General features: G+C 49.5%; 4 protein-coding genes across 4 annotated transcripts in view; all 4 read left to right on the plus strand.

The window, feature by feature from the left end:
* The window catches only part of LACBIDRAFT_329745 (uncharacterized protein), a gene marked incomplete at both ends in the record, with an annotated part of 5563 nt that extends 3526 nt beyond the window's left edge, over positions 1-2037 (plus strand). The window contains 3 exons of the mRNA XM_001883857.1: positions 285-1626; positions 1680-1790; positions 1843-2037. Of these exons, the coding sequence (XP_001883892.1) occupies positions 285-1626; positions 1680-1790; positions 1843-2037 (1648 nt within the window). The remainder of the gene's footprint in view (positions 1-284; positions 1627-1679; positions 1791-1842) is intronic.
* Positions 2038-3140: 1103 nt separating this feature from the next.
* Positions 3141-5105, plus strand: LACBIDRAFT_303191 (uncharacterized protein; the record flags this gene model as incomplete). The annotated part of the gene is made up of 3 exons (XM_001883858.1): positions 3141-3422; positions 3473-4697; positions 4750-5105. The coding sequence occupies 3 exons, from the start codon at positions 3141-3143 to the stop codon at positions 5103-5105; spliced, it is 1863 nt and encodes a 620-aa protein (XP_001883893.1).
* Positions 5106-6532: 1427 nt separating this feature from the next.
* On the plus strand, positions 6533-11704 carry LACBIDRAFT_303193 (uncharacterized protein; the record flags this gene model as incomplete). Its single annotated transcript, XM_001883859.1, has 11 exons — positions 6533-6660; positions 6705-6879; positions 6941-7103; positions 7330-7458; positions 7511-7564; positions 7611-8979; positions 9040-9722; positions 9779-9872; positions 9932-11183; positions 11235-11378; positions 11441-11704. The coding sequence occupies 11 exons, from the start codon at positions 6533-6535 to the stop codon at positions 11702-11704; spliced, it is 4455 nt and encodes a 1484-aa protein (XP_001883894.1).
* Positions 11705-13498: 1794 nt separating this feature from the next.
* LACBIDRAFT_329748 (uncharacterized protein) overlaps positions 13499-13929 on the plus strand; it is a gene marked incomplete at both ends in the record, with an annotated part of 4774 nt that continues 4343 nt past the window's right edge. Inside the window, one exon of the mRNA XM_001883860.1 lies at positions 13499-13509. Within this exon, the coding sequence (XP_001883895.1) occupies positions 13499-13509 (11 nt within the window). The remainder of the gene's footprint in view (positions 13510-13929) is intronic.

The raw sequence follows: 13929 nt of genomic DNA on the forward strand, positions 1-13929 counted from the left end.
CGAAGAAGACGAAGATGACGAAGAAGATGAAGAAGACGAAGAAGATAGCCAAGACGATGCTGAGGAAGAAGATGATGAAATGCTTCAGATTATTTTGGACAAAGGTGACTGAAATGATCGCATGGCATCGGGCAACTATTAACTTGCCCATTGTTCAGCGAACATGTTTGGGCTTGCGCAACTTGCAGCTAATGTCCTACAAGATACCGCAGTGACTGTTCGACTTTCCAAGTTCGTTCACGCTCAATTGGATAATAAGTGGACCTTCTGACAGTACTATGCAGCGCATTTCAGAAATACCAAAAGTACATTTCTCAAGAACAAAGACTGGATTTTATCTCACCATTTGGCCGAAACACCCATATCTGGATGGTCGCCGCAGCTGGTGCCAAAAATGAACCAGTCGGGGCCCAACTAAATGTATCAATAATGGATGGTACCATCAAAGTATCACATGCGGGCGACGCGACGTCTCTTCCCAAAACCATCAGGCTGCGGTGCTGGGCTAAAGCTGCTCAAAATTCAATTGTTGAATTCCGGGACTCAGTTGAACAGCTCCTTCCGGATAGCATCTGCGCCTCCACGTTCCCTTTGGAAAAGTTATCCGATAATCTTCTTTCATCTGATGCTCCTCATAAACAAGCCGCCAATGCCATTTCACTCGGTACATGGACAGCCACAGTTCGGGAAGCCCTGTTTAAGACAGGAGAAAAACGCCACGGCATATTTAATAGCCTTGGAGTTTCGTCTCTCGCAGCGAGGAAATGGTTTAATAAGGAGCAAACGTCTGTCCTCCCCAGCCTTGCCAAGGTTCTGGCCTTTTCATGTGGAATTGGGCTACAGGAGTTCAAATATGGCCAAATTTGCTTCAGCCCGGAGGGCCACTCCAACCGAAATGTATGGATGTTGAAGAATGGCCTCATAGTTATCAACGATCCCGTGAAGAGCTTTGGGTGGAAGAGCACATGCACCCGTCTCTTTGCCCTCCCTCGTGAAGTGACGAAACACCTGGCTCTGTATCTCTATGTCATCCGCCCCATTGCAATTGAGCTTCTAGGTCATTTGGGGCAAGAAGTCCCATACTATTCATCAAATATCTGGGCACATGTCCAACGTCCCCGCCCTTGCGAAGGAGCTAACCCTTGGATATGGTCTGGAAGCCGAGTGTCAGGCTTAATTCAGTCGGCAACCAATAAATGGCTGGGAGTTGTTTTGACACCCACGCTGATTCAGCGCATAGAATCCCAGTTGTTTTCAAAATATCTCCCAGCTCTTTCTGTCGCGGATGAACAATCTCCTGTCGATCAACAGGCTCAGCATGTGTGCCACACTTCGCTGGCTCATTACGGTTGGGTCTCACATTTTCCACCTATCAAGCACCTGCGCCTCCATCAGCCCATCCGGCATCTTGCCCTCAGTGAAATATGGCATGCACTCCTCCATTTAGGACCAGTGAATGATTCTTGGAAGAATACCGTGGCAGAATCTCCACTGGCTGCTACGCTTAATGGTCTACAAGCCGCTCTTGGGGTGGCTAGGTATCTGGTACCAGGGCAATATAAAATTCGCTCTGCAGAAAATGCACAGTCCGTTTTACAATCTTTGCCATTTGTTTATGGCTCTCAGGTACTCATATTGTCAGATTAGCTCTAACTCAGTAACGCTGACCTACGATTTAGGCCGATGCGATACTGGGAGATCCTGTTCTCCAAAAGGTCACCAGTTCTTTGTGCCGGAATTCGGCTCAAAATAAACCAACTCTAGATGACGTTGCAGATGCTGCCGTCATAGTAAGTCTTGAGATGCAGAAACCATACCTGGAGATCCTTATTTTCTCTGTAGATTATCCAAGAGCTACAGCGCTGGTCCTTCACTGGAGCCACGAATCCATCGGTGATGGATAGTGGGGATCTGCTCCTGTATGAGGATTTGAGAATGGAGCTCCTTGGCAAGTACCGAAAATTGAAATCGGAAGATGAACAGACTTGGGCCACATTCTGCGCTGACGTGTTTAATTTCCACAACAGTATGATTTAGATGCTGAAGAGTTAGATGACATGGCAGTTAATGGCGGCGCCACTTTATACCATAGGTACATACAACCCAATGCAGATACAACACCAAAAAAAGTTCACGCCGAACTGACCATCCCCAAGTTTCTTAATCACAACTTCACGATCATATTGTTACACCTTATTGTCCTCGCTGTTAGGATCCGTCCTATTCCTTAGATAGGGCAAGAGACTAGGAAGAAGTCGACGTAGATACCGCCGGTAGTTACTAGACTGGAAGGAAAGGGATCGGTATTAGAATCGTTTGTGCGGAGTTAGGTCCGAGAGCGTGAGTGTACGGAGCTAAGTCCGAGAAGCTGGAAGGCACGGAGTTGAGCTCCGAACTGAAAGGGTACGGAGTTAAGTCTGTCGGCGATGAGGGTAGCGTAGGCTCGGAGTTGGAGACTCGAGAATACGCGAAGTGAATAGAACACTAAGTGAAATGTTAGTGTAGTGGAGTTACGCGATAACTCAGTGTAAGGTGGATTCGGCGTCGGAGTTGAAGTCCGAGGCAAGTTAGTAATGGAACGCAGATGAGAGACTGAGACGAGAGGACGAAGGAATAAGGCAGATGTTAACTTTAATATCAAGGATGAAGGTACTTGTTACATGCAAGGAGTATTTATACGAGTCGTAGGGGATAGGGTCTGTAAAGAAAGGAGAAGGGGTCGGTAATCTTGGTACGAGGTAGAACAATAAAGGGAACAAGAGCCATGAGGAAGTATCGCGGAGACGGAGAGGATAAGCGAGGAGGTGTGGATCGGAGTTGGGAACTATTGTGAAGAGGGTTGCCAAGGCGGAGAACAGGAGACTTGGCGAGGCGAAGAACAATAGGCGCTTGTTCTATTCGGGGTTGTCATGCTCGGAGTTGGATACACGTGTTTGGCGAGAGGTTGCTGGAATACGAGGGTCGGTGTTGGTTCGGCGTTGTAGTCCGAGAAGTGAGATGATGCAAGTGGGTCAGGTGACGTTGAGGGTTACGAGGATGGTTCGTGACAGTACCCCCCCTTTTAGTCCGATTTCCCAAGAGGACGTGACCGTGGTTGCAATTAGGCTTTTTGTTAAACTTCTCTTCTTTCTCCCATCTGCATGAGCAACGAGCTCGAACGCGAGCTCATCCTCTACAACGAATTCGAACGTACGCAGCGTGCAACGGAGGCAGAACGCCTACTTCAATTTACTCAAAGACAGCAACGAGCCCGCGTGGACGCGATGGTCAAGAAAGCACACGTCAAGTCGTGTCGCGCTGTTACCGAGGAGGGCAAGGAGGTGTGGCCTGCGGAATTGGTGAAGGTTATTTTTTCCACCTGCGCGGAGGAGACAGAGCGGCTAGGAAAAGCAAAGACTCCTGAGGCGTTTACGTTGAACGTGGTGAGCGGTATTCTTTGGCGACCAATCTGATTCCTAATGCGTTTACGCAGAAATGTAGCGTCTGTATTACGAGAGGTGTTTCATGCCAGCCCAAGGTGGGAGGAACGCGGACCGACAAGATTGGGTGCGCAACTTGCGGCGCGTCGAAAGTGAAGTGCAACCGAGGCGTGTTGTACATGTACGAGAAGTTCCGGGGTGTCTGGCAAACGTTGGGGTACACCGTGGCGAAGGACGATTTCATGACATGGTACCCTGTTATCATGAAGAGGAAGGACAATAAGTATGTGGTTTTTGAGGGAAAGGGGGACAATAAGGCGGCGTCGAATCGGAGGAGTCGGACTCGTGAAGATGAGGAGGACGGGGAAGTGGTTGAGGAGTCGCCGAAGAAGGTGGGAAGGAAAGCACACGCTGCGGCAGGTAACGAGGATGACGATGAAGATGAGGAGGATGGAGAGGACGAGGAAGGGACACCGAAGAAAATGGATAAGGGGAAAGGGAAGGTAAAGGGTACGGAGGAGGATGAAGATGACGACGAGGAGGATGATGACGAGGAGGAGACAGGGGATGTAGGCTTAGGTGAGGAGCGCCCAAGTTCGCTGAAGGTGAAAATTCCTGGAACTTCTCGGAGCACAACACTTCTACTGGCGCAGTCGTCCCGAGGTCCCGTTTACTCGGCGTTGGTCCTGAGAAGCAGGATTCAGGCATTGGAGTCCGAGCTTGCCGCGGAGCAAGTCAACTCGGAGCATCTTATAGCTCGGCGACGGTTTTACAAGAGCGAATACGTGGCGGCGCAGAAGGAGGTGGAGAGATTAACTGCGGAGGTGAAGGTTTTTGGAGCGGATCGCGCGCAGTTTGTGCAGCGGGGAGAGGAGTTGGAGAAGTTGGCGCTCGTTATGCGAGAGGTGGAGGAGTTGCGAGTGGAGGCAAGGCAGTTTGAGGCAGAGAGGTTGGAATTTCAGAGGCAGAGGGAGGAGTATGAGCGTTTGAGGGAGTCGGAGGGTCGTAGGGCGGCACTGATGGAGAGGATGATCGCCGATGAGAAGGAACGAGAACTTCGTAGAGCGGAGTTGGCGGACAAGGGAAAGGAGATTGAGCAAGAAATGGAGGCTCGTGGAGAGGAGTGGAAGGAGCAGATGCTCGAGTTCGAGTCGGTCCGTGTCGCGCTTCAGAGGCGTATTGCGGAGTTGGAAGCAGCGTTGGAGAGGTCCGGATCCGGAGGAGTTGAAGAAGGGTCATCTCGTGTTGGAGGGGGGTTTCTGGTGGAGGAAGTCGCTGGTGAGTCCTCGAATCGTTCGATTTATCTGCCGCAAGCTAAGTCTTCTTTTAGCCATACTGCCCTTGCTCCGGTCGACTTGCGAACAGAACGCCGAATTGCGGGGTCACGTAGAGGCCTTTCAAACTGTGAATTCCAGCGTTTGGACCTTGCTGGAGGCGATGTCTCGTGATCCCAATAGAATACAGGATTACCTGAAGTCGATTGAGAAGAAGGTGGGGGGGGTATTAACGAGGGGGTTGTTGCTTCCTGAAGTAGGGGAGTTATTTTCGGCGGTGGAGAAGTTGGAGAGTTGTTTGGGGCGTTTGCAGCAGGGTGGGGAGGTGAGAACAGGGAAACGGATCGCCGAGGATGTTGGGGAAGGTTCGGAGGAGAGGCGCAAGCGGCGCCATGGTTCAGAGTTTTCGTAGTGTAGAGGTCGTTGTTTTATCTTTTCCTTTTTCTTCCTTTTCTTGTTCTTTAGTTTTCTTGTTGCTTTTTTGCTGTCGATAATGTTATTTTGCTGAATGTAGTGTTGTCTTGTTAAGAGGTGGTCGCAGTTGTTCTCGTCGGACTTGGTTTTGTAGGGTACGCGGCGTGGAACTGACGGACTAGAAGCTCGGAGTTGGTAACATGTTCCGGGGGTTCCCAAGTGTCGTCCTGTGGTCCGTGTCCTACCCAACGAACGCGATATTGTAATTTTCCTCTGTGGATGCGGGAGTCGAGGATGTCTTCTACTTCATACTGTTCTTCTCCGTCGATTTCAATAGGCGGGGGAGGCGGGTTCTTCCGGCGTGGAAAATATTCCTTGTGGTGGCATTCCAGTAATTTGACGTGGAAAACATTGTGAAGTCGATTCATAGACGGGGGTAAGGCGAGTTTGTAGGCATGGGTGGACACTTTCTGGATAACTTTGAATGGTCCTAACATCCGGTGGTCGAGCTTTGCAGATGGCCGTTTGGTTTTTATGTTCTCCATTCGTAACCACACCGTAGTTCCGATGGGCCAATCCGGAGTTGGGTCGCGTTTGGTATTAGCGAACTTTTGGTAGGCTTCGTTCGCAGTCTTGATTTCTTGTTTCAAATGGTTGTGTAAGTCTCTCAAGTCCGCGGCGACGAGTTTCGCTCCGTGCGATGGAATGTTGTCGAAGGAGATAGATAGTCGGGGGTGGAATCCTTTATTCGCGAAGAATGGTGAGACTCCCGTAGCTGAGTGAGGCGTGTTGTTGTAGGTGAATTCGGCGATGGGGAGCTGGCGTTTCCAATCGTCTTGCAGATAATTTGGGAACATCTGTATGTATTGCTCCAGGGTTTGATTTAGGCGTTCTGTTTGTCCATCGGTCTCGGGATGGTACGCCGTGGAGAGGTTCAGTTTGATTCCGAGGCTTTTGCAGAGTGCCGTCCAGAATTTCGAGATGAAGAGAGAACCTCTGTCGGAGACGATGTCACAAGGTAGGCCGTCTGACGCTGACCCCGGCGTCATTTAGCAGCGAATAAGAGGTGGCCGCCCCACGCCAAAGCAGCGCTTCCTGCATCGGGGAAGACCCCTAACCTTCTCGATCAACACTACACAATCCAGAAGGTCCTTCATCGCACGATCGAGAACGTAACCACTCAACAACGCTTGGCCCGAGCAAAAGGCAAAGAGTAAGCTTGCCTTTCGGGTTGATGTTCTTCTTCAGGCCATAAGGACGCACCCCGAGTTAAAGGACCTGAAGAAGCGGATTCAGGATGACATTGCATTCACAAGGCTATTAAGCCATGCGGTACGTCGAATCCACCTTCAACTTTCATGTGTATGTTGGTACTCATTGTAGTTCATGAATCGTTTATCTGATATACATGGCCCAGCAAAATCTATGGCAACATCCGAGATTGCGAGCTATGAGCTTGGAAAAAGTGCAAAATGTGAAGCTCGCGTTGCCGTTCTGTTCAAGTTTCATCAATACATTTTCCCGGGCGCCTGGACTGGTGAAAACGGACTGGTGCATATTCATATTTCCTTAAGCAAACACGCTAACCCCTCTCTAGACTTGGGATGCCAAAAAAAAACCTGAATTCCACCATTATCGATACCCTAACTGCGGCTTTCTTCCGAAACACATCATCCAATCGCTACCAGTACTTGGATGACTTTAAGTCCAGTGTCAGAAAGGATGACCGAAAGGAGCTACCAATAGCAACGGTAGCCCTCATCGCAACGGCTGTAAGTTTCCTTTATATCTCATCGCTACTTGCCCGAATTCACGTCACGTACTAGGTGTAAGTCGCTCTTTATGAATGGCGGAATGGAAAAAAGAGTAGAGTCAAGTTTGAAGGCAATACCTTTATTGCCATCTATCTCCACCCTGCAACAACGCTTCGGCAAACGAAGGAAGACAGCCCAACTGGGTACCACGAAATTACGGCGGAGTTATTCTCTCGCGTTGCGTTTGTTGTTGACTTACATTCTCTTTCAACCTCTGACAACACTATTGCCACAGGGATACCGCTGTTACTGATGGTCCAAGTGGAGAGACGGAGACTTTCTCAATTATTGACCTCACTGAATATTGATTCGTCACATTTCATAGTTTTATGTATTAGCTGGCAGTATATCTAACGTATCTTCATGTCATTTAATGTGTTCAATCCAAAAACTGAACCTAAAGCACAGTACGGCCTGTCAGGGTCATCCATGGTCATCAATTTTGTTTGCTAGTTGTTGGCCACCGATTGCTCCGTATTCCCGTTCATTTTTCCCAATCCGCAATGCCTGAGGAGCTCGCCAAAGAAGATGGAATTGGTTTGTTTTCGCCCAAAAGCACTCCATCCCTAACTAAATATTATCATTGAAGACACAATCAAAGTGCGACCGCGGGTCTCACAGAGTACTACTACGCAGTCCCGGGGTAAGTAATCAAGCTCTCAATTATATCTGATATTAATTGGTACCAGGAAACGGTGTTCGAACAGTACTTTTATTCGACGGAGTCGTGCTCCCGCCTCCACGGCGTGCTCCAGCACGTACTGATGGCAGAAAACTTCGCCCTCGCCAGAAAGTTGTCAGCGAACGCACGAAAGGAATACGAGATGGAGCATTAGGAGAAGACAGGTCTTCACCTGGATCTGATTTGGACTATCGCGGCGACTCGGACAGTGACGAAGATGATTCCGATTCGGACGAAGAGGAATACAACCTCCCGACAAAGAGAAAAGTTGGAGAGTCAACCCACCTGCCGCTATCTAAAAAGAAACGTAAAACCGACAGGAAGAAATATGAGTCTCAGTCGACGAAACGAACGCAGCAAGCAGCAAACCCGCCTCCCCGTGCGCCCCATCGGGAACGCCTGGTTGCTCGCGCTGTCATTCCTCCTCTCAACACTGTTCGCCTTCCTGGCAAAATGCGAACCGGCTTCGTTTTCCTTGACAACCACTGCTGCGATTGTGCCAGCGTGCCATCTCGATCTCACAAACGCTGCCAGGTCCTAACATTCTATGGGTTTTATTATCACTCAGAACTGGAGCTCGTTATATGCCCCACCCACAACCGCGGAGTCACCCCTGACCTTTGGCTTTCCCATGTTCAGCAGAGCCACACCGATCTCAGCGGTCAAGCCCGTGAAAAACGCCACATCCTGCCGATGATCCAGCACGTTGCGGAGAGCTTTGGCCTCATTTCTTCAACAAGTGACCTAAATCTCCCCAGCAGCATATCACAACCAATTACCGTGATCCTTCCATACGACGGCGTTCGTCCCTCAATTGCAGGACGTTTTCCGTGTCCAGTTTCAAACTGTGGCGATTGGGCCACTGTCAGCTACGGCAAAACAATGAGTTATCATCATCAATTGTCAAAACATATTCAAACTAAACATGGGCAGAGCATACGAGACTTCCCTGGTGTTGCAAAATCTCCTCTCTGGACCCAGATGTTGATGCTGCGCCCAAAGGTCTACCACGTCTTTCGCCTACCTCCTGACTGGTCCCCTCCAGGCGTAACCCAAATGACTGAACCCATCGAACCTGCCATCGCTGCTGATCCTCCAGCCCATTATCAGGAAGCAGCGGCTCTGGCTCAAACTCAGGCACCTTGGATGAAAACCATCGGATGGTTCGCTTATCGAGAAGCATGTGGGAATCCAAGCTTTGGTTCCTTGTGGGCTTTGACTGCCATTCCAAGCAAAAAAAGCATCGGGAGGGGGGGTCGAAAATGGCTGGAAAGCGGCCTTCATCAAATCTTTGAATTTTGTTTTGAATATCTTGTCAACGCCGAACAGTTTCTAGCAACCTGTCACGAAGGTGTACGGGATGCAATCACATATAAGTGAGTTTTTGTACTTTTGACTGGTTACATAGGCTAATAGCTGCACGCGTTTGTCCTAAGGAGTGAACGCGGGCACTTTAGGACATTGACAACAGGCAAATACCGAGAATACTCCAGAGCGTTAAGCCGTACCATTGCACTATCAATGAGGCTACTGCACCAGAACATTCACCGTGGATCTGGTGCAGGCGCCATCTCACTGCTGCTGGCAGGGAACCAGCTTGAAGGTGCTCTTAACCTTTATACCGCCATTATCAAAGCGCGGGGACTCCCAGACCCTGAACTGCCAGATGTCGTCCATAAATTCTGCGTAACACTGTTGAAACCAGGGGATCTGTCGCCCAGCGACGCCCTTGCATGCCCCACCGATCAAGTCCTTTTCTTGCTCGGCGTTCGGCCACAAGAAATGTATGCCCCTGCGAGCTCCGTCAAATCAACGTGCTCAGCCCTCCAGCATTGCCTACGCAGCGTCATGATCCACATTGTACGTCAAAAGTATGCTAAATTGAACACTTTTAAGTGGTATGAGGCCACAAAGCCCCTGGAAACCAACGCCGATGCCTCGAACACAGAATTTGCTGAAGAAGCTCCCCCTCATCCTGACGACTCTGAAGATGAAAATCTCAGTACGGATGAATTTCAAGAAGAATATATTATACAAGACAGCGAGGATGAACAGGATCAACATGAAGACGTCGACGATGAGCTTTTATTGGAAAAAATCATGAATGAGGTTTACACGTGTGAGCTCAATTTATTCTCCTCCACCGTCATCCCTTGCTAATATTCCATTCTCTAGACCGTCAAGATTGTGATGTCGATCAACGCTCGACTGACCATGGCAATCCCTCCCCAGAGCAGGCCGCCGCCAGTAATTCACAATCGCTCATCCCGTAAGTGATTTTCATTTTCATCCACTCAAGGGCAGACTGACCATAGAAAATTCTTTTAGCCTCATAAACGAAGAAGAGCCGTGGCTGACAATCAGGACAGCAGGGGGTTGCTCAACCCCATTTTCCCGCCTTCACTACGTTTGGCTCAAAGTCGATCGATACGCTCGTGAGGAAACTGGCTCAACGCAATTCAACTCATCGGGGGATGGCCATTTGTGGAGCTTCGGGAGGCTAGGAGCTCCCCCGAAGCAAATAGATATGCGCGCTTGGGCTGCTGCGTGCAAAGAAGCGGACACCAATTTTCGAGACGCCGTCCTTTCTCTGGCAATGTCGGATGCTGACTTCCTTGAGAATTCCATGAGGTTGATGCGCAAAATCAAGGATGAGGGGATCAGACTTGCACCCCATCGACAAGTCCAAAACCTCAGGTGGATGGGCCCCGTACAAAGTCAGCTGAGGAAGTTGGTTTTTGACCATATATCTGCGAAAGAGGGCGAAATCCAAGTCGACCTTCGTCAAGCCAACTGTTGGTTGGAGCAAGAGCAAATGGCCCTTGACTCCCTGGCAAATATCCTCGTCCTCTCCACCGGTGTTAGCTTCCGTGGGTGGCAGTTATCGTCCGTTCGCTTTGATTGTTCGGAATCGATGGACCGAAATGTCTGGATTGTGGACAACACCTTCATTGCTACCCACCCCAAGGCAAAACAGCGCAACAGAGAATTTGCACCCACGCTAGTTGCCTTTCCCAAGAAGTTGTTCTCATACATCGCGGTTTACCTCTACTTCATCCGGCCAGTTGCATGCGACGTCTTAAAAGCCCTTAATCGCGATTTTTCTTATCATTCAAGCATTCTCTGGGCCCATTCCGTACCTTTGAAAGGGGGTGTTTTGAGAGCATGGAGTGGACGTGACGTGGCGTTATGCACAGGAAGGCTAACGAAGAAGCTCACTGGCCTTGCGATAACTCCTTTACTTGCCCGTCAAGTTTCTCAGGCCATCTTCCGGGACAAATTCCCCCAACTATTTTCGGATGTCCCTACTGCGCTCAACGAACTCTACCTATATGGAAATCACTGCGGATTCCCCAGCTGGCCGGACCTCCCCACTGAGGCTGCGGTCAAGCTCCTCGCTGTTAGTCAGATATGGCAGGCAATGTTAGAGGTTGAACCTGTTTCTTCCTTATGGATGCCACTGGTGGAAGGTTCCGGCATCTTTCCATCGGAGAGGAAGGAGAATTGGGAGGCAGCGTTCCTGACTGCGTACAGGCTTCTCAGAGAGACGCGTACTGTCGCTCTTTCTTCGCCATCAGAGGTTAGCGTTTAATGAGCCGTTCCCAGTGTCCGAAACTGAAACTCATCTTAGGTATTTGAAAATAAAGTTAATCGTACGCGCATACTTGCACCTGTAGTTGGACAGGTCTTGTTTGGACTCAATTCAAGCAGAGTTGAGATCGACCTGCCGTTGTGGGGCCTACACGCTGAGACTGTCGCCAGGGGCATCCATATAGTGCATTTTCTTTTGACTACTTACGCTATCGCCCAATTCTGATCCTTTTCTTGAATTTGTAGATTGCATTCGCCGGTGCCAATGAATCCTTTCCTATATCTTCGAATTTGACCCAGGCCTTGGGTGCCTTCGATACGGAGAGGATCTACGACGAAGCGTTGGCGTTTCTGCAAGGCTTCAAGCGTCAGTCCGTCGACGACTGGGACAATTTTAGCCAAGAAGTCTATGATTTGCATCGAAGTCCTACTCTTTTCACCGTGAGTAGACAGGAAAAAGAGTCCATTGCTAGCATGTTATCGCACATCGCAGCAAGAAGGGGCAATTAAGAGGTCTTGCAGAGGAGGGCGTCGCGGTCTTGATCTAACCAGCTGGGTTTGTAATGATTACTTGCAGTCGTGATTATGTTTAGCTACCAGCTGTAATTAAACTTGGACGCTGTTACAAGAATATGCTATTCTAGGAAAGTGGCAATGGGACAAGTCACCAGTGTGTATTGATAGATGAATTTCCCTGTCAGAAATATTTCCTGTGGGTTTTTCTTCTCAATTTTCAAGTACGTAGTCAAAAAAATTTCATTTCGTCTCGCTTGACCTTCGCTACAATTTGCAATTAGGCGGGGAAGAGGTAATCGTGTCCAACGAAAAGGAGAACGACGTCCATTTACGACCCACGCCGGACACGAAAAGATCGAAGGCGTAGAATGTATATCAGAGGCGCAGGGTTTACAGTTCGGACGGATAAAAAATGCAAAAAAATGACAACGGCGGGTTGTCGATTCGGGGAAGAAATTCCACAAAGCAGGTTTTGGGTTTCGACGCTGAATCCAGGGGCAGGATAATGTCAGCATCTCGTTAGTGGGCCGACGGCGCGAAGGGGTGCGAACGGCGGGGCTGTGCAAGCGGTAGTAACTGGCCAAGAGGATGCGATCGTCGAGCTGGGGTTGGCGCAGGGGTCGCGGAACCAGAATCTGAGTAACGAAGGAGGTCAGTCAGCCAGGCACAAGACCAAGAGATGCAACGTGGAAAGGATTTCAGAGGCCAGGAAAGGGAGAACGGAAAGCTGAATGAATAAGCAACGCAAGACTGATAACTTACCGAGAGGGTTATCCCCGCTCTCCGGCTTTCTGACTCAAGCTTAAGCTGATGACCAGGCGGACAGCGGTGACCTAGATTGCGGTATTCCGCGGTGGCTGGCGAGGAGAAGATACTGGATCCACGAGCTCCGTACCGAGGCAGCCTAGCCAGGTGGATTGCGCAGTAATATCCCTTAGTGGGCCGAAGCGCGAAGGAGTGCAAGTGGCCGAGTTGTGCGGTGAACGCGAACGGTGCGATCGCTGAAGTCAGGGGAGTTGGGGTGGGCGGGCGTTGTGAAATCAGAACCTGAGTATCGGACGAACGCGATCAGCCAAGCGCAAAAGGTCAAATGGATGGAAGTCGATAAGAGATTCGGAAGGCAGAGCGCGAAGGAGGAGGTAACTAACTTACTGAAGTCAAAACGTCCGTTCTTCTCGCTCCCCAGCTCTCCAACCCAAGCTGGCGTCCCTTCCTTCTAAAAGACGTGAATCAGGCCGACGGCGACCTAGCGTGGCTCGTGGGGCTTCTCGAGAGCACATTGGCATCATCGAGCTGGGCGCGGCTGCAGTAGAAAAGGCATTTAAGGCAGGAACTGTAGGACTAGATAGGAAGCCAGCGTGGCTGTTACTCGGAATGAGAAGCCCGCCCCTGCGTGGCCGTTTCCCGACTGAGCGACCCGCTGAGAGTTATCGTGTCCTCAGAGAACGCTCGTCTCAGCAGTTCATGCCCGCGGCGAGCATGCCCCCGCGAAGGGGCTTACAGCCGAGAAACGCTGGGCAGGTTGTGACCTGAGTCAGAGATTTGCGTGAGAAAGTCTTGGAAAAAGAAAAGCTAAACTCCTTTTAATGGCGGTGCACAATCCTCGGAACGTGTGATGACCAGTGACATGCTGTGACAGAGCGTCACAGGCCCAATTTCTTGAGACATTGACCTTGAACTCTCTACAACACCAATTCAATAAAAATTTTGCAATGGGTTTGACTGAATTAAGTGAATGAATCCATTCAGAGAGTTTTCCATGTAGCAATTGCATTTATTGCTCCAAAAATGCGAAATCAGTCTGTTTTCCCTGCCAAATCAGGCAGTCTGAAGAGATTGGAATAGAACTTTTCAACAACAGCACGTATGAACATGATTTGCAGACGGATTTTACTTAAAATTTAAATTCCAATCGATCTACGGGTCCAGAAATTTTATTTTTGGCCCCTGCGCTGAGATACCCTTGAAAATCAGTACTTTAACGTGGTTAAAGGCTAGTAATTAAATTTCTGGACCCGTAGGATTGGGGCCACATAGTAATCGATGATTTCGTCTCTGCAAACCTAAGCCCAAATCCTATCCATTGTGAAGCTCTATAGCTTGAGAGGCAACCTTGGGCCAATAGGTGCTGCATAGCCACCAAAGTGAAATATACAGCATATTATTATACATTTGAATAGAGAATATCTATGCCATTCTGGTGCACTTTTTCTTTTTAA

The sequence above is a fragment of the Laccaria bicolor genome, genomic scaffold (genome assembly GCF_000143565.1).
Source record: "Laccaria bicolor S238N-H82 LACBIscaffold_23 genomic scaffold, whole genome shotgun sequence".
NCBI classification, from domain to species: Eukaryota; Fungi; Basidiomycota; class Agaricomycetes; order Agaricales; family Hydnangiaceae; genus Laccaria; species Laccaria bicolor.